This window comes from Cephus cinctus, unplaced genomic scaffold (assembly GCF_000341935.2).
Source record: "Cephus cinctus unplaced genomic scaffold, Ccin1 Ccin1_scaffold0169, whole genome shotgun sequence".
NCBI classification, from domain to species: Eukaryota; Metazoa; Arthropoda; class Insecta; order Hymenoptera; family Cephidae; genus Cephus; species Cephus cinctus.
The window spans coordinates 660,594-685,418 of NW_014332893.1; the positions used below are offsets into that span (position 1 = coordinate 660,594).

The 24,825-nt window shown below is 41.4% G+C and overlaps 1 protein-coding gene across 2 annotated transcripts in view; it reads right to left on the bottom strand.

Annotated features, from left to right (window-relative positions):
• Positions 1-24,825, bottom strand: part of LOC107264422 (probable serine/threonine-protein kinase dyrk2) — a 119,432-nt gene that overhangs the window by 64,947 nt on the left and 29,660 nt on the right. For both annotated transcript variants that reach the window (XM_015732654.2, XM_015732653.2), the window contains exon 2: positions 9,283-11,117. In XM_015732654.2, the coding sequence (XP_015588140.1) occupies positions 9,283-10,842 (1,560 nt within the window). In that variant the 5' untranslated portion in view covers positions 10,843-11,117. The remainder of the gene's footprint in view (positions 1-9,282; positions 11,118-24,825) is intronic.

Below are 24,825 nucleotides of genomic sequence, written 5' to 3' on the forward strand. Positions count from 1 at the left end.
CCCTTTTTTTTTTTTTTTTTTTTTTTTTTTCGTTTATACTCCTCTCGTCCCCTTGACCTCTCGACCCCTCTCTCTCTCTCTCTGTCTCATTAGCCATGGCGGTGGTCTAGCAAGGTAAGTATACCTAATGCAGGGACGTATACACACGCACGTAAACCTAGCCCTAAATTATCCAGTAGCACGAGGGCTGCAAAGTGCATGCGAGATGCCTATCTGCTGCACTCGCAGTCTATGACTTATTTTGTAACGTGAACCAAATTAAATTGATCGATACTCCGTGCGACGTAACTTTTTGTTATTTTTTGTAAAAACACAATCGATATGTTTTTTAGATTCTTTTTCGATGATCGTTCGATACTCGTGGTCTACGACTGTATTTTGTGATTTCCATTGGAATTGAATTTTTTTTTTTTAATATTTAATTGATTCACAACTTTAGCGTGATTCTTGGATTTTTAGTACCCGCTCTCGTATCTTCGTTTTATTTAATTACTGATCGGCTTTGCGATTTGCGGATTTTTTTTTTTTTTCAGGGATGATTCCTTAACAGATAAGTATCAGATAACGCTGATTCGCGGAGAAGTGGATTTAGGATGATTCTTCTATTCTTCTTTCTTTTTTTTTTATTCTGCCTCCCTGAACTGATCTAGATGTCCTTGAGAAACTGGCTCTATCTACAAGGTATTTCCGGTAAACGAGCAAAGGTACTATTTTGATAAAAAAAAATATGAAAAGATAATTAGTATTGTCACTTATCAATAAGCGTTAAACAGTACGACTAAGCGGGATAAACTACGTCCCATGCAATATACAGGGTGAACAATAAAATAGACAGTGCATATCCCATAAATGCACTGATCCGAGTGTACATTTTCTTGAATAAAACAAAATATAATGATAACTGTACTTCGGTGACACCCTGTATAAGCAGCATAAAACTCGGAATCCAATTAGCGGGGAAACCGGTTACGTGCCGGCAAACGAGAGACAAGTGTCTGAAGAAACGTTAAATACTTTCGTAAAATAGAGAATCTCGAGACACCCCGTATAATGCCAGATACCACATGGATACCCGATATACTAAAGACAGGGGTAGATTAAAAGCGGTAACAGCGATTAGTAGGAACTTGGTAAGTCGATACGGTGCATCTGCATGTCACCCGGTATATACCAAGGTATGTAATACCATGCAGAGATAATCACCTCCCACCTCGCGTCCAACCCGTATTAAATTACCATATTTGCAAACATATCACGATAAACGACCCACTCTGTATATCATATCAACTTGAAGCTTCCTATACGTAAATAAAATCAGAAATGCAAAACGATTCCGTATAAAAAAAAATAGACAAGATAACGATTATTTTTTTTTTAAATAATCGTACGAGTAAATAATTATGATTCGATAATTACCAAAAATACATCCGGTATATAATATTCATGAATCCCTATATTATTTTTTACTGGGTAGAACTACCCTGTAGGTAAATGAAGCTTGATGGACACCGTGTATACGTTTTTTAACGAGTACATATTGCAACGTATTTTCTTATCTCGACACCGATAACGAAAATCCGAGACCTAACCTACCTCACCTTCGGCCGTCCTCACATCAGGCGGGCGCCGGCCATTTCTTTTTTCACCAGGAACCGAGGAGCCGGTATGACGTAGGAGTTGAGGTGGAAAGGTCTCAACTCTGCCGAGACGAGAGCTTCGACGGAAATTATCATCTGCAGAATACTATCTATTCTGCAGAATAGACGGTAGCTTACGGATCCTGTCGACTTTTGGGGTCGTGAAATCAGCAAACGCAACTAGATGCACGAACGGGGGCGAACGGTTACGGAAATGCGCGGCCGCTCGGGCTGCTACGTTGAGATAGAAAGAGCCGGAGGAAGCGAGAGGTAAACAGTCCCGGAAACAGAGAGCAACCGATCGAGAACGTAGCAGAACGAATCGGAGCTTCAAAATCGAAATCCCTCCACCAATTAATACATCGGGAGTCCTCACCGAAGCTGGATCAGCTGATCCGCGAAGGCCGAGAACTGCATCCAGGGTACACTCGGGTGGGCACTGCACTATAGCACAACACTGCACCTCCGAAACGCGCGCAGAAAATCGGTAGGATTTTCTGGATATCGCGAGAGCAACGGGAACTACACGAGCGAGAAGTTTGTATACCGTATAGGAAACGCGGGTTGAAAAAGTGTAAACAAACAGCCCGAGAACGCGAGGCAGCTCGAGGCAGCCCGATCGGCGTCCCGAGACAGACTGCTTTGAAGCGGTCGATTGACAATAGTCAAATTCGGGAACTGATCCTTCCGATTGGTCGAGATCCTTATAGCCGATAACTCTTATCCTCTCCCTCGATTCGTCCCTTTGAACCAAATCGAGAGCGTTCCTTAGCGAATCGGTACGTAACTCCCGGAGATCCTCCACGGCCGATTCCCCAGGGCACCGGGCGACCGCTGGGCACCGCGTCCTGAACCCGGGTCAGGGTGCTCCTCCCCTGGCCTTAACCGTGCCAGAACTGCACCCCCGCCCGCTGCGCAGCCCTTTGCCACCGTCCAGCGGGGCGCCGGAATCTCACCCGGAGCTCTGCCGGTCCGGAGACGTCTCCGTCGGGTACTCTCCTCTCCCGGGCAACTCGGTACGTCGAGACTATCTCTCCACGGCAGATTCGAGCACCTCGACCTCAACTCGACAATAACAAATCTTCCGAGAGCTTCGGCGTAACTGTACGAATCGGCCCGAGAGCGCAGCTTCTCATCAGGGTGGCGACTCGAAGGGAACCGGAAGGCGAGAAAACGTTATCCGAATCGGTAGCTGGAGTCGCCTTGTGACCGTGAATAAAAAAATGACGTCACTGTATAGTATAGTATATATATACACACGCTAATATACTTTAATATACAAAACATCAGCATATACGTACATATACGTATACCTATACACGTGACAGAGACGTGGCTAAGTGTAGACACAAAAGAAAAGCTAAGTGGCGCATTACGTAATGTAGCCAGACTAACCAGACCTACCGCAACCCACATATGTTTTAGCATAGAGAGCATAACGTATGAATAGCACAGCATAGCCGGCATAGCGGCAAATCGTAACCGGCATCTAAATCTTATTCACATACCACTAACACGTGTCTGCTATATGGAATGTCAAAGGTACATATATATACATACATATGTGGATGCTCTTTTAATTCTACAAGACGATAATTAGCACGATAATTATTATTATTATACAAATATGGAAAAGGTATGTACGTAGTCATCGCTATGCATGATGCTCTTCTTTATATTGTTAATTCAAAACTACAGTACGAAAAATATTTTTGGAATTTTTTTTTTTGAAAAATGTTTGAATTTTTTTTTGATAAAAAAAACGAAAATGCATGTTAAATTGCGCGGTTTTAATTTCTACGACGTGGCTCGCTCTTGCCTTTTATTTTTGTTCGCGTGCGAGGGATACGTGGGACTCTGGCAGGAGAATGTGCATTGAGTAAATGTGGTTGAACGAGTATCCAACTGGTAATGAAACCAATAACAATTAGCAGACAGTTAAATCGAGTGAATTCGTGTTTCGAACAAGTCAGGGTAGGAGGTTGAGAACCGGAGGGGCAGAAGAGGGGGGAGTACAGGTTAATATTATAATTATTGAAAAGCGGATAAAATTAATATAAAAATTAAATAAATATATTTGAAACAGACTGTACCGTGTATTTCGATTGTAATAAAAATGATTACGATGAATGTCTCGCGTGCGATTAAAAAATCAAAGCGGAGCTGTGAGGTTTTCGAATTTTTCCCGCGCTTCACCTGCAAATCCGTAATGATTCTTATCGATCGTAGAAACATAATTTCGAATCCAGAATAACGGCTTTCCGGTATTTTAAATAGGCGTGTCTTGCTCGTAACGCGTTACGCCATTTATAATGACGATAATGCAGATACGATCGCTCGGCTGACCGGCTCAGGATTTTATTACTTGCGGATCGTATTGGTGAGCGAGAGTGGGGGACGAATTTAAAAAATATTTTTATTTATTTTTTTTGAAATCGAATTATAGAGACTTAATTAAGTTACACGTATCACACGCGTTGCACCATCGACATTCTCGTACGTGAATTTACATTTAGATGAGATTCTCGTAAACCCCTCGTGGGTCGTCCCCCTGGTGAAATTTGGGTTAAACGTCATTGGGGACAAACGAGATTTTGACAGTGTCTACCCCTATTGATCATTTACGTTGAACTGTCGAAGAAGTGTGATAAAAATGAAAAAAGTAGGTATTTAATACTTTTTCAATTTTACTATAAAAAGTCAGAGTGCGAATTAAGGATTTTGTTACGGAGAATATTATAATTTAATGGAATCGTAAATAATCCTTGATTTTTATTTGTGGTTCGATAAATAAATATTGGTAAGTAAAAGTCATAATTTTTAATTTACGATAAAATCTTATGTCGCGAATAACGGTACGTCAACGACCTCGCCCACACAGAACGTTCCGTCTACTGTGCTGCCATCTTTAGGCAACTGAACGACCAAGGTAGGCGCAGTCGGTAAAAGCGTTACAGACCCGTCGGTAACAAAATTACCTACATCTGCAGGAATCTACTTTATCGACGCGACACATAAAAGATGGCGCGTCGTAACAAAAACCCACCGAAGCTTTCCTTTATCCCCGTCGCCCTCGTCGGGCAGGTCTACCAAACTTAAAACTTGTCTCAAGCCTTTTTACCACCCTCTGTGGTATTATGGTTTTGGACTTCCTGCTCGTTCCGATTACCCGACATTTAGCACCTCGAATCACCGCATGGGTTTACCATGAAAAGAAGAAGCGACACCCATAAGAAAATACCTGTTTCATTCCACAGCCAGTTGTACAAACAAGGATCAAATGTGTATCGCCAACACAAGGACCCGAAAACCTCAAGAAAAATAATATTTTAAATCCATACGGAAGACCGTCATCCAACCGCGTCCGCAAGACGAAAAAGAAGAAAAAGTAAGAAAGTGCGGCAAGTCTCAAAGGGACTTCGGTATATGCCTAGAAAATTGCGTTATTTCCGTGAGAGGTCCGTTCCCTAAAATAGACCAGCCCCACTCCGTCCAATATTTTCAATGAAAACGTTACCACAGTTAAAATCAGACCCAAGCCCCGAGCCCAAAATGGCCTCCCCATCAGTCAACGGTATACGCGATACGTAGAATAATACCCATGTGGTATTTTCGAAATGTTCCCGGACTTGAACCATCGCATGGGGTCCATACTCCTATTCATCTCAACCGCAGCATCCACCAATGAGAACTCATCTCTCGACTCCGGCGTAACAATTTCCGTGACGGCTGGACCACAAATAGGTTGCCGAATATTCTAGCCACGCTGTACAAAGACACCCGTGAAACTTCAAGTATTTATTCTTCTTTTTTTCTCTCACCACCCACATTTTCCTTTCTATTCTTTTCCCTACCCGTATCCACTTCCCCGTATTCATCCCGAACCCAACCTTACCCGCACTAACCCCACTTACGTGTATCTATACATATAGTTTCTCAGGTATTCAACTCTTCTGTGTCTTAACCAACTTCAGGCGGATCTTCTTCTTCTTCTCCTCCATTTATCTTGAAACTGTCTTCGCGGCTGTTTGTTTCTTCCACAGTTCAGTTTTGCACGTGCGCACGATCCACGTGTCAGCTCGCGTGTACAGATATAGAGATAAGATACACTGCAGTCCCGGAAATCGAGAGGTTAAATACAGTTATAATTAAACTTCGCGTTATCACAAATTAAGAGAGTGAAGATATCAAAGCACATACAAATAGAAGCACATGCAAACTCGATAGTATATTTTTTATTTTAATTTCTGTACCACCCGGTATATACTAGTCGTTCTCCTTACACCCGTATTTATACCTGTCTTCGTTACAGTGGGGTAATGAAAAATTCTCATTGAAAAGCTTTCGAAAAATTTTCAAAATTTGTAAACAATTTTTTTTAACATAAAAGCCCGAATTTGCGAAAAAAAATTATGCTTCTACGGCTGTATGATTTTTTTTTTTTTTTTCAAGGATCCTTACGAGCTTACAAGCTTATCAGTTTCTTGGGAAACAGGCCTACTTTCGTCAATGGATACGGGAGTAAGGCCCACGGCTGAGAATAATCGTCGGACATTGAACGTGACGCATAGAATAAGCAACGAGGGCTCAAATGGGCCCTATTTCAATAATGATAAATCACCCCGGTTCGACGCACCGGCGAACATGGCCAAGCCGAAGATCTCACTGCGAGATATCCCTGTCAAAGACCGAGAGAGAGAGAGAGAGAGAGAGAGAGAGAGAGAGAGAGAGAGAGAGAGAGAGAGAAAACATAAAGAAAGACAGAAACATACATTTCTGTATACCTTCTGCCTCTAAATCTACCCACCAACTGATTCTTTCAAAAATCCCCGCCACACGAAACCAACCAATAATAATCCCTACACGATAAGCCCACAACCCCAAATACTATTATCTGATCCCAATAAATTCCACTTTATGATTCATCGAATATGCAATTTTTCATTTATCTTTCCACATTTTCAACCTACAGCGCCACCAGCGTCAGATCCACGAACCTCGAACTCAAATTTAACGTGAACTTCGAAAAGTATAAGAAAATAAAAAATATTTGTCCAATTTACAAAAAATTCTTAATTATCAATGATCATATGACCCTTGACCTCACTCGTCGAACCTGACTTACTCATCAGCATTCACACACGTCACTATACATATGTATACAATACAATGTCTTACAAAGAAATCAAGGTTCAACGTATTCCTATACAAGATCACGTACATTACTCATCGTATGATATGCATGCATATATATACACATACGTTATTACATTCACCGAACAAGATCGTGCGTTTCCGTGTATCTTCGTACAGATCGAATAGGTAGGATGATCTTCGTGTATCTCACGTAAACGCATCACGAGGAACAAGTGTAAGAGGAGGACAAAGGAAAATACGAGGTATAAAAGTACAAGAGGTAAGATACCAAGGCGATGCATTTGAATGGGAGACCAAAAAAAAAGGGGGGGAACAAAGTACTACGTAACGTGACAATCCTGGACCAGCTGAGGATGCTGTGGGTATAACCGAAGATCCTTTTGCTGTCGTGCGATCTGAAGTCGGGAAGGCACGAAACGAGAATGGAAACAGTAATTCTAACGACGTAGTGGCAGGAGACGTAACGGTCGGGTCCTATTGTAATACCGAGAGATCCCAGCATCCGATATCGATGGACCATTCTTTGACAACGCACTGCATCATCCTGCTTCTCTTTTGGGCCTTATACCTTCACTGGTCTTTGGCTATACATTTTCTTAACGCATACGAATTACACACACTGTATATATATAATATATATATATATATATTCTGGTCACGTAGGAGATGGGTTTGAAGATTTTCGTAGAAAAGCACTAATAAGACAGATCAGCAGCATCCCGGATGGATTATATGAGAGTAAGTTGCTTGTGGGTCCATTGTGTTTGAGAAATAAAAAGAAATTGAAATTTTTTTTGGAATTTGAATTCATCCAACTTTTTTTTCAACTTCAAGTCGGGTATCATGTAAGATGGGTGGGATGAAAATGGTGAGAGGGGGAGGCGGGGAGATGACGATTTAAAGAAAACTTAAAAGACCAAAGAAACTGAGAAAGATTTGAAAGATAGAATAAAGGCCTGCGGGCAACTAGAACCGCTACAGCAGTTAAACCGTAAAGCGGTGCTAATAATAGAACAGATGGATGGAATGGATGGAAATACGACTTCCTTCGACAAGTTCAAAGTACGATGGGACTAATAAGGCCCTTAGGGTCTTATTCGTATCGGTGTCCAGTTACTGAGATTTTTATTGGATAGTGGTAATTAATAATGGGCAAAGTACCCGTATACCGAAGATAAGATTATAATTTGAATATTTGATGAAAAAAAAATTTTTTTTTTATTACGTGGGGAAATTTTTTTTTTTATAAATACATTTTTCAGATAAATTTGTAAAATCTCGGTTGACCGTACGATAACGGCATTCGAATGGAACTGTGTTGGTGATGTTTATTGTTAGAATTTTCTCAAGGATTTCAAACTCATTGCGCAACGGCTCAGGCGTCTTTAATGATATCCTTTAAGCACGGTTTCCAATAAAAGTTTTAACCATCGGCGATATTCCGACACAGGTATTACCTAGATCCTGTGTGAAGTAACTCGTAAGCCGGGAACCTTAGTGGGGCTCACCCATTTCATCGGAACGTATGACGCTATGATAATGCACTCGTGAGTTGCACATTCTGTGAATCGCGGACCCGTTACTTCGCAAATGTCCTGAGCTCGCGATCGTAACATCTAATACGGTCGTAAACTAGAGTTCGAACTATGCCGGTAAAAGGGTTCTGTTGGGGTAGAATCAAATTAAATGCGAGAAATATTTGTTGAAGTTAATTTTTTTAATTAGTAATATGACATTTTTTTCTGACCTAAAGCTACATTCGTAGGATGTGAAATTGACTAGATTTTAATTTAGAATTAAAACGAAAAAAAAAAATGAAAAAAAATTCGTATCGTAAGTGGCATATTTTCAAGTGAATTTTTCAGCAAGTTAATTTATATTAAGAGCTATACACGTTTGAGAAAAATCTAAGAGCCTCTCGGGACTTTGGTCAAGTAAAAGTATATGGGCGGCACGACGGTTTTTCGTTGTACGAGAAAAAAAAAAAAAAAAACGGGAGGATTAAGAAAAAAAATATATGAGATAAACGAAAACGAGAAGAGTCAGTCGGATATGCCGTAGCGATGGTAATTCAAAGCGGGAGAAAATTAATCAGCGAGCAATGAAAAAACTTTTTCTGGGCAACTACTCTCAAAAATTTACCACTAGAAGGTAATTAAACTACGGCTATTCATGAAGCACTTTTTTTTTTATACTTCTGCTAAAAAGAAACAGGTCTCTCTCTCTCGAAAAAAAAAAAAAAAAAAACTTCTAGTCAACATGCTCCGGAGTCGTGCGATCGACGTATCTCCTTTGCATTCATGAAAACTACCGTTGCTCGGTTTACACTTGGCGAAAAAAGATTTTTAAAAACAGCCCAGCCAACGGCGTCGCGTCCATAAAAGATAAAACCGAAGAAAATAAATTCGCTAAATATTTTTCTCATCTCCGCATAATTACCATGTCTGTTATAATCATTTTCATCAAACACATCCCTTTCAGGACTTACCTCCTCGACATATGACCTCTGCTGGAGTGCGGTCCAGCACATTCTGCAAGGACAGACGAGATCCTTCTCGCGAAGATTTTCCGTGCGATCCCTGCTGTCCCTGTCCCTCCTGTTGATCTGAGGTGGAGGCGGTGGAACCGGGGGTGGCAGTGGACTGGTAGCTACTTCGAGACTATCCGAACTCGAGTTGTGTCTACGAGGCGGCGTGATGTTGCTATTGTTCATTTGACTTTGATGTTTACTTCCAACCTCGCTAGAGCGAGAAGCATCATTACCCGACCTGGCATACGGCGAGGACAGATAAAGATGTATGCACTTAGGCTGAGGTTGGGGTCTCAAAAAATCATCAAGAAGATAGAAGCTCTGAGCTCTATTAGACTTGGTCGAGGTCATACGACTCTCGACGATGTGCTCGCCTCTGTGCTTTTCCCTGTGCGAAGACAGGTTTCTCTCGCGAGAACCCAACTCGTCGTCCGGCCCCCTGGCGGCAGTCCCGTGACGTTCCTCGGCATCGCGTTCAATTTCCGACGGCTCTTGATAAAGTCTCCGGCTAACCTTCGATTTCTCTTGCTTGAATTCGCTATTCTCTCTGTAAGCTTCGGGACTAGTCCTGAACACCCTAGCCGAATACGAGGTAGGCTGTGGATAGTGCATAGACTTCGAAGTCGAATTCGTAAGACCGTCTCGAAATTCGTTGTTCTCGATCATAGAGGCGCTCATGTTATGAGAGAACGAGTTCTGCCCGGTATTAGTTTGCGAGTTAGCCGTAGGGGTGCGCAGCAGCGCGCCCAGAGAGCGCCACTTGCGATCCTGCGCGGCGGAGGACGAACCGGACGAGACCGAGGAGCTTGTCCATTTCCTATCGTTCCCGGGTGACGTCACTGACGAATTAACCGACCATTTCCGGTCGCTAGATGGCGAAGCGATCGACGAAGCGTTCTGCCACTTTCTTTCGTTGGACGGCGACGTCAGCGCCGAACTCGGCCACTTTCTCTCGGCGGCCCCGGACGAGGTCGAGGTCGAGGTGCTCGTCGCCAGTTCCTCCCTCTGCCGCGTCTTCCACCAGGAAGACGTCGACGTCGTGAACAGTATCAAAGCTCCTCTCAGTGGATTCTGATTTTTCGACAGGTCGCGGCTCTTCGAACTGCCATCCTGACTAGCCCGGTCCTTCTTGAAGGACGAGGTGGACTCGCGGAAGTTCGTCGAACCTTCTCGATCGCTGAAGGCGCACTCTCTCTCCCGGAAGTTCCTACCGGAAGTGTGCTCCTCCTCGTGCAGAACTGCTATGGTACTGCGAAGTCGGGGTCTGATCCTCACAAAACCGTAATCGTTCGTGTCCTGCGACGACTCTAGGGTCTCGCTGTTCTGAGCGCCAACTGGCGGCTGCTGCAAGGAACTCAATCCGCCGTACTGATGATTGCTCAATTGTAGGTTAGGCTGCTGGGGCAGGGTCGAGGTCCGCGCCCGGTGACCCTCGCCAGCGCCGCGCTGCAAACACGAGAAGCTCGCCGAGTGACGCAAACTCGATGGCGGATTTCCTGGCTGACTGACGCCGAGCATCTTCGCACTTCCGTTATGCCGGAAGATCGTCTGCCGCGACGTAACGCGCTCGGGTTAATCTTTTAACGGTCGTTTACAATTTTCAAATTTCCCGGGCTTTCGCGATGTACTCTCCGTGCTTGCTGTCCTCGTTCTCTCTTGATTTCCCATTACTCCACATCTTTTCATCGGATATTACTAACTGGTGTTTACTTTTTTTTTTTTTTATTTCTTTATCTACCTACACCTGGCAGTGCTTTTTCCTCCTGACTGGCGGATGGACGGATCGATGAGATCTGTAACATAAATCAGGACGAGGGTAGGGACTAGCAACTGAAAAAAAGCTACGAATTTGAAAATGAAAAAAAACAAATGGACGAATGAGTGACGTGCTCTTATACACAAATGTACGTAAACGAGTTCGTATTTCCGTGCACGCTCGTTTATGCGATTCCGCATATGCGATACACGTGACAAGATTTAGACCTCGCACAATCGATTCCTTCAAATGATTATCGATCAGACTCGATGACCTTTGATGATCAGATTTTTATGCATGATTTCGTTAATGTCGATCAAACGGACCGTGTATGTATGTATCCAATATATATAATATATACATAAAATACAAGTGGTAAAATAAATAATGCATCGTATGTGACTGTAAGTGCGAGTTTTTTATCTCAATGACCAAACGAATTATTAACGTGCGATAAGAAAAAAAAAAATTTTTTTGAAAATTAACCAGTAAACGATGCGACTGTAAGAAGAAGCAGGTTTTAAGTACGAAATTGGATTGAATGAAAATTAACTAAATAAAAAATAAATTTCATAAAACTGGTTTTACATCGTTACGGGAAAAAGGATTTGTTATCATGTAAATTCAAAGCACGTAAACTTCTCGTCGCATTTAAACCATATTCATACAATTGTTTCCTAATTAACCAGGGTCTAGACTTCCATTAACGTCATTAGCATAACGCAAGGAGCGGTACACGTACAAGCTGTTCCAAATACCAGGGGAGGACCTTCGTTAAGAAATCGAAATTAGAGGCACTTTAGGTACCTAACGGGTCAAAGGGTCAAGTAAAATTTCAGACAAACGATTTCCGTCCAGATCGAACTTAAAGTCAAAAATTAAAATTTTCCCCCACCACCATCATCCCCCACCCCGCTCCTTGCGTACAGTCCCCATCGAAGACTCAAACTAATATACAATAAACATTACAATTTCTAGAACGTGACTTTTTACAGTTACTATACAGTACAGTTAGCACGACACAGTTACTGCTATCACTCGGAATCCCCATTATAAAATCTTGATGAATCACGCGCATTTGCAATAACAATGCGATACAATGTACCACGATAAGGATTCAATGGGCCGGTACGAAAAGTTCGTAAAGCCCGATTATTTATTCAATGCCATAAATCAGGCCAAAAGAAAAGAATTCATGGAAATATTCGTTCCAATGGAAATCATAAAATATTGACCGGTCAACCAAAGGAGACCAATTTTTTTTATCAAATTGCAAAATTTCGAGAATATACAAGGATTTCGAGTTTTTAGTATATATATATATAAAAAATATCATATCTACATAAAAATTAATATATGCTTATATCTATGTATATGCATTATATGTATATATATACTATTGACAAAACAGTGAAAGGCTGAGCTCGGAGCAGAAAAGTGACACCCACCGATATAATAAATCCCGATAACACATGTTCTCATACACACGCGATCCTCACACGTAACTCGAATGCAAAAGGCAAGGACGTTCGGGAATAAAAGTTCACTGCATTATTACGAAATGGAATGTCTGTTGCGCCAACTGACTTTTAATACTGTCCCATTACTTTTTGCATTGACTGTACCCGACGGATGCTTCAAGAAATCAGATTTTCACGATTCCGCCTTCGTATCCTGATTAAATAACCTACTTGTATTTACAGGGTATACTAGTGCGCCATCCGTTTCAGCACGTCTAACTGGGTGCGATTCGCGTGCGCCATAGTGTCGTATGCACAGTAGGCATATAGGATTAGAAAAAAAAATTACAAAGCTATGAAGATACCGTGAGGTAAAGTGACGTCACAAATATATATATATATATATGGTATGAAGTCTCTGAAGTTTCACGAGCGCCAAGAGCAATGTTCTGGGCGAGATTGAAAGCGGCCATTTTGAAATCGGATCTCGATCCAGCCTCCCATAGGGGTATTCGTAGATCTAAGATCTACAGGATCTACCTTTTTACATCTCGATGGTTTCGATTTTTACCTGGAACTTCAAAGGGCCTTAACGCGCCTTGCGTGCTGTGTCCATATATATATATTGTATATGTATATTCCCTACTCGAATAAAGTTCCAACTCGTATCTAATCCATTACATCTGACCCCATGATAAACAAAGACGCGAGTTCAAAGCGATTTCTTATCTCGTACCAAGATAAGGCACGGTACTATCTTTAACCACCCGGGACCACCTTCTTTTCCTCCCATAAGAAATTTTTCGAAAATCCAAAAAAAATTTCGAAATATATCAGATACGTGGACGCGCACGTGCAGCTACTTGTCTTAAGCCCCACTCTCGTTCACAAACTAAATAAAGTCCATGCCGAAAGGGTCTGTTATCACTGTTTACATTACGTTATATGTGTGTGTATATATATATATATATTTCTGTTTGTGTACTGAGTAAATGCATGGTAAAACTGAGGTGGTTATCTTTATTAACGTATGAGACTCGAACGCGGGGGATCTGCTTCACTTCGGTGTGAACGAGGCTTAAGAGTGCTTTGAAAAAGCTCCGGCAGGGTATGCTTGTTTTTTTATGCTTCAAAAAAAAAAAGTCAGATCCTGTCCCATGGTATACTTATAGCTTCCGGTTGACGTACACCAGAGTATAGATATACCGTTGCCGTACCTATACGTAATTCAGTTATGTATGATATATCGGTACACGTGAGATACAGATACAGAAAAAGACTAAGGGCGAGGGTGGGCGGATAGTATATTCCAATTTAGATTAAACGCTTATAGGATCGATTTCAATCTGTCATTTATCATATCTAATTCACATCAGTTATTCATTGTCATTCACTTTGGTAATAATCGTAAGTCGTTAGCGTCGAGGTATCGATAGAATTATCGAAGAAGACACACGAGACCTCCAATAAGCGGCAGAAAAATTACGAAGGCAGAATTGAATTAAATTAATTATTTTTGTTAGTTTCGGACGACAAGAAAAGTTTGGATCGAATGAAAAAAAAAAACCAAAAAAAAAAATTGAAAATTTTATTAGTATACATTCTTAAAGCATTTACTCCAGGGGATTCCCCGAGTATCGCAGGACAGGTTATGTTAAAAGCCAAAAAGCCCGCTTAATAAAATATCCATACGAGAAGTGCGACAGTCTCCTGTCGGTCGGCAGACTGGTGTAACCAGCGTGAAGTCAGGCTTAATGATTTTGGAAAAAAAAATTATCAAAAATTTTTGTACAAAAAATTTTTCCTAATTTGAAACTCGAAATTTCAAACCAGTAGTTGTCGCTGACGCGGGCGTTAGCGATAATGATAATAATCCTATCAGAGCAGCACGCGTTGCGGAAAATTATTTTGGCTCTGTTATCACTTATACGCTTATCAATCGAACCAGACGAATTCACACTGAACTAGATGAGAGTAGATGGAACAAATTTTTTTTTTTAAATTTCCATTTTTCTCCCCTTTCCCTTAACTTTACTCTCCCAGCAATCAAATTTCATAACACTGATTATATATACCAAATATCAATAATTTCACAAAATTTCACAGCTCAAGTATACGTATGACTATAGTACACTGGTACAATGTCTCTAGTGCACCGCTGGGCGTCGCGACGCTTCGCTACGAACGAAACGCCCATCTAATTGCAAACTCTCACCTCGCATTGTTCTTGCTCGAGCTGCAATGGCGAATATTAACCGTCATGCGGAATGCCGACGTAATCCTACATTCGCGCTCTGGATACACTCGAGTCGCCCGCTTTGTATAATTACCCAGATCCAGATTCCGGAACTAATTGCCCACCCGTTATAACCTATATAAAGTACATAGCCGTATTACCAGAGGTGGATTAACAAAGTTTCATTACAAAATTCATTTATTCTTTATATACATTATTTTACCACTGACCCGCAGGTGTAACGATAAGCTTTCCCTATTGTCGTTAAGCACCAGAAATTCAGTGGTTATAATTAAAAGCGGAATTTTCATAAACTTAATTAATTCATATATACGGTTACAGGGGGGCGGGGGCGGGGGGGAGTGATTTCACTCAAGTTAGTATACACTAATTATATACGTTGCCTTGTTTTTCCTTGACGCATTTAACGTTTCTCAAGAGTTAGCTAATTGGGGGAAAGGAGGGGTAGTAAAAATGTTACGCTCACCCGTTATCGTGGGCACAGGTATAATACGTATGACGGTTTTGCAAGATAGTATAATGCACGTGAAAATCAAAAGAGCTCGTGTAGAACAGAAATACCTTTCTACGTGAAAAAAAAAAAAAAAGGAAAGTTCCCTGGCATCGCTTATATCCGCGAAGAGAGTCATAAATCAGTTTTATAAAAAATTATTTTTCATCACGGCTTTGTGTATATATAACGTATGTATATATATATATATATATGTACGGGTTATGGTTCTAGTTTATTTTCATTGCTAGTCAAACCTATAAGAATTATTAGTTCTTTACGCAATCGCCACTTCGTGAACTACTTTGCCGATCGCTTAACGTCCTCGACGCTATACGTTATTTTCTGTTATTTCAGAAATTGTATATAGCTACGAGCTTCCTAAGCAGGAAACAAGAAATCCCATAGGGCCCTTACGAGAGGATTGCGTGTCTCTAATGCATTGCCGAAGCGAAACGGGAAACAAGTGGAGTAACGTTATAGGCCATCGATAATATCCACGTTTAAATTATTAACATGGGGATCCTCTGGTATTCACGGTTGGAACGGAGGTAATAGGGTTGAAGCTTTATAGAATTTATTTACGTTGATAGTAGCTCGATTGCTAATAAAAAAATATATATATATTTCATAGGCGATGGAAAAGAAAAAAGAATTTTTTTCTTAGGGGTGAAATCAATTTTTGGGGAATGTTCATCCCTTAATTGTATAATCAGATCGGATAATTGAAATAATCAGAGGGTCCGAATGAATCGATTGAGGTATGGGGAGGGGGTGGTTTGAGGGGGGTTATTTGGCGTCCCTTAAATGTGGCAACAACCCTTATTATCCGAAAAGGCATTCTATAACGAAGGATGTTTTTCGGAAACTGGGTACGCGGTTGTTAGTCGAAAAAAATTAAGGGATTAAAGCAGTCTGGTTGTAAGGGGTGGTCGTTTAACAGGGACGAAAGGGTAGCGAACGCGGATAGTAAAGTACAATGAAAAATAACGAAAAAGGAGGTAGAGGAGGAGGGAATTAGCGTTATCGATCTGACTCCCGTTGGAAGCCCGGAGGCATCCCCAAAACTCCAACCCCTGAAAACCAGCCCTATAGCCAAGCCTCGGAACCACACCCCAAAAACTTCAATCACTCTTGGCAATGGCAAAAACCGTGACGAGAAACCATTTTTGTTTTAGCATCCGCAACTCGACGTGTATTTCGACTTTAATTACACAAGCAAATATGGGAGTTGCTGATCCGAAATGATGCTAATGTTTTGTTCTTTTTTGGATTTTTGTTTTCACTGCTTACAACCTAACCTATACTGTCCTTTCATCCCCCCCCCCTAGACTTGTCGTTCTTGAAACTATAAATATCCACCCTGACGAATGGCCAATCGTTTCCGTTACCGTTATCACGAATTCTCCATTTAACCAGCAAGAAATTGATTAGCATCGTTCGCACAACGTTATTCCGCGCTACGCGTATCGCAAGGCCCGATTTGCGGTTTGACGGGTTCCGCAGGTAATAGACCTCAAGGCACTACGCTAGCGTATCTTGCGATCCACCAGACTTCACGGCCGACTGCGCAGCCGGCCTGGTCATAAATCCAACATGGCGTCGACCGACCAAAGAAACCGTCCACATGAAGACTTTAATAGCGATTTACAAAAAGTGTACATCTTTCAGCGTCTAACTAAGGGTAGTTTTGAGTTATATACGTATGAACCTAACTAATCGACACGACCAATATTCTTCAAGAACCACCAAAGCTCCAATTAACAAGACTAATCGTACGGCACGAGTGGGCGGACATATTGCAAATGACCAGGGGAGGGGATGGAAGAGTGGAAACAGAAAGAAATCTATACGCAGTGACATCACCTCCTGGAACTAAATGCCTACCCTACTACAGGTCACGCGATTTAGACCGATATTAAAATCTTCGTGCCATAATGTGATATCGTGTCCCACAACCCCCATTCAGCAAGAAATTTCAGCCCCCTCTAAATAAAATAGCTGCACGGGAGATAAGGCGATTTCCAGAAAAAATAAATAAATAAAACCCCCTCGATATCAGCTGATCAATGATTTTGACAATAGCTCATAAAATATTTTATTAAATCGATTATTCCATGTGGTGCGACCATCAAGGAATCCATCAATATTAAAATTCGGTCTTTACGCAATGGATTACATGAATAACGCATCGATCCGTAAACGTAAAACGTAACGCGATTCGCTGCGTTGACTGTAACAGCGAAACGTTTCGGTTCATCAAGACGTAACCGTCTGTCAGTTGCTTAAAATCATGATTAGTGCCGTGACGTAGTATTGCATGCGGAATAATTGTATTACACGAGATTATTTGTGTTACAAGTTTTTAGACGTAAACAAAAAAAATACAAATCCAAATCTTAAACAATGACAACGCATGGCAGTCGGTAACGAGTGCCTTTTTTTCATGTTCGTACATAAAATTATTATTGGACGTAATACATTGTCATCGTCTGTATTTCGAACTGTGACAAATAAATTTCCCGATGTACACACGGGTGTATACAGAAAGATTTTTAAAAATTTTTGAAAATAAACAATTACAATTACATTAATTTAAATTGCACTGGGTAATAATACCCTATTGAAATTATTCAACCAGTTCATAATTCGCCCATTGATTACACGACGACGAAATACGCGAGGATTAAACGTATACTGTATATATACTGGATATTAAACGTGCATTAATAATACCCACTCTGTATAACGCCCTTATGCAAAACTGCAGTTCGATGAAATTTATGAGACACGCAGATGGCAAATAGGTAGCCACAATGGTCCGCGTATATTACTCAATATGTACTAATGGATTTGCATGCCGGAGGTCGTTGACCTGGGTATCCTACAACCCCTCCCGCCCCCGATTGCATTGGTGCAACCTCCTACATAGCGAGGGTAAACGTCCTGACCATAGAGAAGTAATAATTTGCATTAGGCTGGGGATCGACAGTGCGCATGCGCGATAGATACGATGCGCAATAAATAAAAAAAAAATAATAATAATCCACTCGTACCTCTGTGTGATTAATCTAAAAAAATCATTCGTGCGAGCGCTATACGTAAGTCGGTATTAATGTTATACGAATGGCGAAATTTGCACAATTTATTCGAGAAAATTCACATCGAGCGGCCATGTTGGCTTTCTCTAATAAATAAAAGAAAAAAAACTAAGGCGTACGCGTGTTAAACGCCGATTTCGTATCCCTTGATGCTCCTTCCAACGTTACGATCCACGTGAAGTTAGAAATCCTTGTAAACAGAGCGTACAAGTACGCCGTAGAACTTTACATAGTATATAGAACGATAGAAAACGGCCGTTGCGTCTTACTGTCGGGTGAAAAGTTCCGAGAGCTCCTCTGCGCATGCGCGAACTTACGAGAAGAGCGTGACGACGCGTCCATTTAACGCGATACACAACGCGGTTTGTCGGACGCGCCGTAACGTAATACGCGTTCCGATTACGAAATATTCCTGGCGACTCCTTTTTTCACGTCAAGTCACTCTGAATATCCATTACAATCTTCACGACCGTCGCCCTTCCCAATCCTGAGCAACCGTCGGCTGCCAAGGGATTATACGACCTAGCCTCAACTTCGCTATGGGCCAGACACAACATTGCACAATGAGGTATCGTCAAAGCGTCTTTCCTACATAGCCAATGTCAACAGACGAAATCTTAACGTTTATTCCTTGTAGCTACTACTGCCCCATGAATTTGGTATGCATTAATTTGTCTGATATTTCGCTATTAAACAAACTTCCTACTTTACCGACTGCGTTCCTTTCAAACTTACTCAATCTCCCTGACGTACCTTACGATCTGCCCACGATACACAGCGTAATACGGCTTTTTCCTATAGACCCAATGAAAAGTGCTATTAAAACTTTCCTACCGGATTTTCTTTTTCTTCCCCACTCCGACGCCAATGTTCCGACGAAGTAGAAAATTTCCGCGTTTACCTTCCACCTTACGGGTATAAACTCGTAAAATCAAAATCATGGAATTTTTTATTGCACTTTTTCTTTCTTCCATCCATTATCAACCCCTTACACCATATTTTATTCTCCCTTCCAATATTTTACACTCCTTTAAACGAAAGTATCCACGTGCCACGCTTCCGGACTCTTCCGAACATTCCCGAACTCGCATATCGTTTGCCGCATGCGAAACCCGAAGGAGCGTGACTCTCTCTACCCGGCAATTATTTTTTTACCCGTTCAGTCCCGTCGCGCACGCGCACCAAGGAGGACGCGTGCCGGCCGCAAGGAAAGCGTGAACTTTTACATAATTACACACAGCCCACATAAATCAAGCCTCGTTAATCGTATCGCAGTGCATTTTTACTTGGCAGCTCTTACGCTCAGCAGGCACGAGGAAAACTACCGACCGAGGAAAACTAGTAAAATTAATATACAGATATGCATATTAGCATAAAAAAAAACTCCACTACCGTCGTACTATTCACGCATTGATATTCGTCCTTTAATTATAAAATGCACCTATATATCATAAAGTGAGATTAAAATTTTAAAATAAAAAAATTTATTATCAATAAATTATCACAAAATACCAGCACGACTGTTCGCTGGCAAAACCATGTATTTCTGGGAATTAGCACAGCCTTGTCTAATAACTGTTGGATTTAACGTGCTGATGGCAACCGAGTAGACGAAACTATTCGCTAATGGCTTCTTATCCTTGAGATACGATGACTGATGCCCAATGAGGTAACGATATTAATGTTTCAGAGATACCAGGGACACGCATTGTCGCAATTGACGACAGTTTCTCTCGCAATTATTCATATGACTCCAAGCGTCATTCATACCCCAAGCATTAGATCGAATGAGTGAAAAAAAAAATCCACATGGGTCAGGTTGAGATCGAAAATCAAACTAGTTAATTTAAATATTGTGGATTAAAAAAAAAATCTAAAATCATTTTAATCACTCGTTATCACACTCCCTACATATATACTGCATAATAACACCATAATTGTACGATCATTAAAAAATGACGTATCAACCGTCAATCACTTGCAGCCCGTGAAGGTCTAATATTCGGAACGGATACGAGGCAGATACATCGAAGTAGGGTCAGATCGTAGCTTGACCCTTCGCAAACGTCAACTGGACAAAATAGATAACGACGCGAATACCCGGAAAGTGATTGGACGTCGAATGATATCACAGGCGGTGACGTCACAGAATCAATAAATTGATCAAAACAGGAGACAACCAAATCCAGCAAACAATACGATCGATAAAAATAATCATAATCGAGTAAAGATCGAAATTGTCAATAAAAAAAAAAAATCATTCGATGACCTTCGAAAAAAAAAAAAATTCCTATCGATATTAAATATCCCATTTATATCACTGCAGACTCACCGTGCACCCAGAAAATAAGACCGGGTGACTAATCGAGATCGATAGTCCCACGCTTTATCTAAATGACGTAAGATACGATATATAGGTCCCAATAAAAAAAAATTCATCAATATTTACCATTAAGCTACACCTCCAATCTTACGAGGATTAGCTGGGTCAAAGTCATCCACCTCTCCACGTACACTTTTTCAATCACTTTGCCAAAGTAATCTAATCCGGCGCGAGTCCGCTAATGACCTGGGGGCCGGGAATAGTTTTTATTGGGGCACTGAGTATCTACCTAACCTAACCCGAGCGTGCCAAGAATGTGAAAAAAATAAGGAAGGACTTGATAAAAATTTAAGCATATAGTAAGATACGTGTACTATACCGTATATCATATATACATATATGTATACAATATGTATACGTGATGACATATAAAACGTAACGAGATAGTACTGAATGGCGAGCATATATTTTTCTCGCTCTATATGCGTGTATATATATATATATATATATAATAGACGGTAGTATCATAAATAAGGTAGGTAGATGATAGTGGGTCGAGGCAATTTGACAGTAACATAGTAACGCGCTGCCAGTCAGTAATAATGACTTAAGGAACAGCTATTGTCTCGTCCCGGTACACCTACGTCTTTTAGTACTGTGGCATAGGGACCGTTGTATATATGTGTAATATATATATATATATATAGTTGTAGGCACAGTACGTAAGAGCATATATTACCCAAGTGAGCATAAGGTACCAACGACCTCATACAGCGCAAATTACTCAATTGGATCTACGCAGCCCACGATGACAAGCCACTCACGAATTTTTTGATCGATCAATTTCAATTTCAAGCGACGCCAGGCGTCGACCTCAGTCCCGTGATTTAATCAGGGGGTATATAAGTTTAAAGATGCTCGCAGGACGTTGGCAGCCCTTGAGGATGCTGATCCCCTGTCCACTGGAGTAAGGTTAGACGGCTTAAATGAGTCCCGTTTTCAGGCGAGCGTGATGAAGATGCGGCGGATAGGCAGAGGCTGGATTAAGTCGGGTTTGCAATTTGAGATGGAAAAAAATTTGCATGGTCAGCAAAGAGAGGGCAGGGTGAGGAGGCAGGGGGAGTGTTTAGTGGTTTTGATGTATATGCATCATTTTGAGGGCACGACTTAACGATGTCTCTTGACAGTTCTCTCGAATGGGTCTGGCGAATTTGAATTTCCCGCGCTTCGTTCGAACCACTCGGTTGGGACTCTCAGGTTGAGGATCTTGTTAAAATGTGCGGGAGGCCGCTACTTCCCAGTGCGTGATCAGCGTTAATACCGAGGTTGACTCTGATCCCAGAGAAGACGGGACTGAGAAGATTTAAGGATGTTCCACTGAAATTCTTCAAGGATCTCGTACGCAAAGGACGAAGATTTATGATTGCGACATTTTTCTTTTGTTTTTTTTTTTTCGTGAATAAAATTTTTTTTAACGCTTACGTACAGAGCCCCCGACTACGATCGATCGTTAAACCGATCCGACTTACGTTTTGATAAATTAATTTTTGAATTTCAAACCGATTTAAATTTTCCGCTAAATTTTGCTTGCGGCATTTATTCGGATATTTTTCGCGATTCCCGGCCACCCGGTATAACGTGAAATGGCTTCGACCAGTCGAACGACTGAGAACGCTCTTACTATTTGTCATAGTAGTTTATTATACGTAACATGAATCGAGATCGGTATCTTCGTGACCCCGTGACCCTAGAGTAGCGGTTTAGTACGGCTGGAAGTCTGGCGAATAATCTTGGCTGATGCTTATAATAATAATAAGCGCAGAGACGAGGAGAGTCATAATAATAATAATAACGAAAGGGCGAGTAAAAACCAACCGGGCCTACTTGAAAGCGATCGTCAGCTGATAAAACGTAAAAAAAAAAAAACGGTTTTGGCAAAAAAAAAATTTCATTTCCATAAAAGTCGCGAAAAAATCCATCGGCAGGCGAGGGCAAGAGAAAGTTTTGCGAATATAAAAATTAAATATCAATATGTCAGTGTCAATAAAATTAATCATTTTCTTTCGGTGTGCACGCACGTGTCTCTCGTGTACGACCTGATGACAGCCTTCGCCGTAAATCATTTAATTAAGCGAAATTACAGGCACGCGACACAATAAACGTACGATTGAAGTTGCGGGCGAGTTTGCAATTCGCGATGACGATTACAGTGATTACACGCCGGTTGCAATTAATATTCATGAGTCCGGTCCCATTTGAATCCATTCGTTCGCAACGGAACGACCAAACCATAACGATGCGGCGTCAGTGAGAGGAGAAAACAACAAAAAAAAAACAAAAAAAAATTAAAAAATTTTCCAACAAAAAATCAACCATCCCAAAAGTCCCACGTCACGTAGTCCCAGTCTCGTCCCGTAGAACGTATTACCAAAGTATAAAATCCAGAGTCTAGAGTCACAGAAAGAGGAAAGAAAAGCAAGGCCAGCCGTGGGTCATTGCCGTCATACGAGCCAGGTATAGTAATCACCCTGTATATACCTGCGTACAGCGCCATATTACTATACTTAGAACCAGAGCCTCTGCGCGTACAAGTTGTCCAAAAAGTATCGACCTCACATTTGGACTCGTGAACGCGTTCCTCTCGAAGCGCCCAATTGTATCGAATATTTGGCAACCGATTAGTAGCAAAAATTTCCGCATCGTCCGGATGTCGCTACTCGAGTCGATTCTCCGCAAGCACTGAAAATATTTCCCGTAACGGAAATAAAGTGAGTCTTTACGAACACAATATAAAGTACCATTGACGAATCGGAGCGCCACGTCGCGGTGCGTTAACGAACTACTATCTTACGAGCACCGTGTCTCCCTTACAAAATACACAAAGTTTCACGTTCGGAAGGACCCGGAACGTCTTTATAACGGCGAGACGACCTGTAGCGTCTTTATGACGTATATAACCTACAAGCATATACATATATACACATTAAACAATCCAAAACTGATAGTGTTACTGCATAAGTCCCCCCGGCTAATAGAGGGCGTGGGTGTCGAGCCGTGTTCTAGACCAACAGCGCACTTCACTCCGAATGCACTGTGCGACCATTGGCCTGTATATACATATACACTATATATATATATATATAGACCGTATACAGATAACAAAACTCGCTCTGGCAACAAGTATCGCGTGGGTGAGAGTTTAGCAACTATCCGTACCGGTAGGAGAGTATATATTTCCAGAATGAAGTTAGCGCGATTATATTTTATTCTTATCGCGGTGAAAGTGCACGAGGGAGGCGAAGTGACTTTCCTTCGAGATTCATTTGTCCTTTCGATTTACCGCAAAGAATTTCAGTATCGAGCCATAAGCCGTCAAGATGGGGTAACGCACGCCATTTTGTACATGCAGATAACAAACAGATAGAGAGAGAGGGAAAATTTTTTTCTAATTCCATTAAAGAGAGACAAAGACCTACGGGTGTCCCTGGTGCACTTATAGGTTATGCGTCAAAGATTGAATCCCCGAGCGGCGGGAAATTCAAAAAAGTAATTTCCCGCGTAACACGACCTCGTCAACGAATCTTTAGTATGGATGCTGCAAGGCGGATATGCAACTGAGCAATATGCTAGACTCTTAATGATACGTCTCGCTGATAACACCTGCTCCGGGCACCCCGTGACCTGGCGAGAGTAGGTATACCTATGTATCTGTTTTCCAGTCCATGTATTACATAACAGTCTTGAATCCTCTTTGCTGATTTATATATATATATATAGTTAATATGTATATAGATATATATATAGCATTCATGTTAGTTATAGACTCTTGGTCAGCTACGCAGACTTGTGCTGGCAGTAACGCGGTACAGTCCGTGTAGATAATTTAAATTTTCACAGCACCGATCCCAGGGACTACTGTGCTACATACAGAGTTGCCCTAGCCACCATTAGCCGCCGTATAGACACGAAACGATTTCCACTTAGCTATAATTATTACCGATCGATCTGGGATAAGTACGTCGTTTGGGATGAGACACGTGCTCGTCGGTCCTGTCTTATATAACTTCTGGTTGGCTTTAGAAACCGGCAAGGCCCCCCCCCCCCCCCCCCCCCC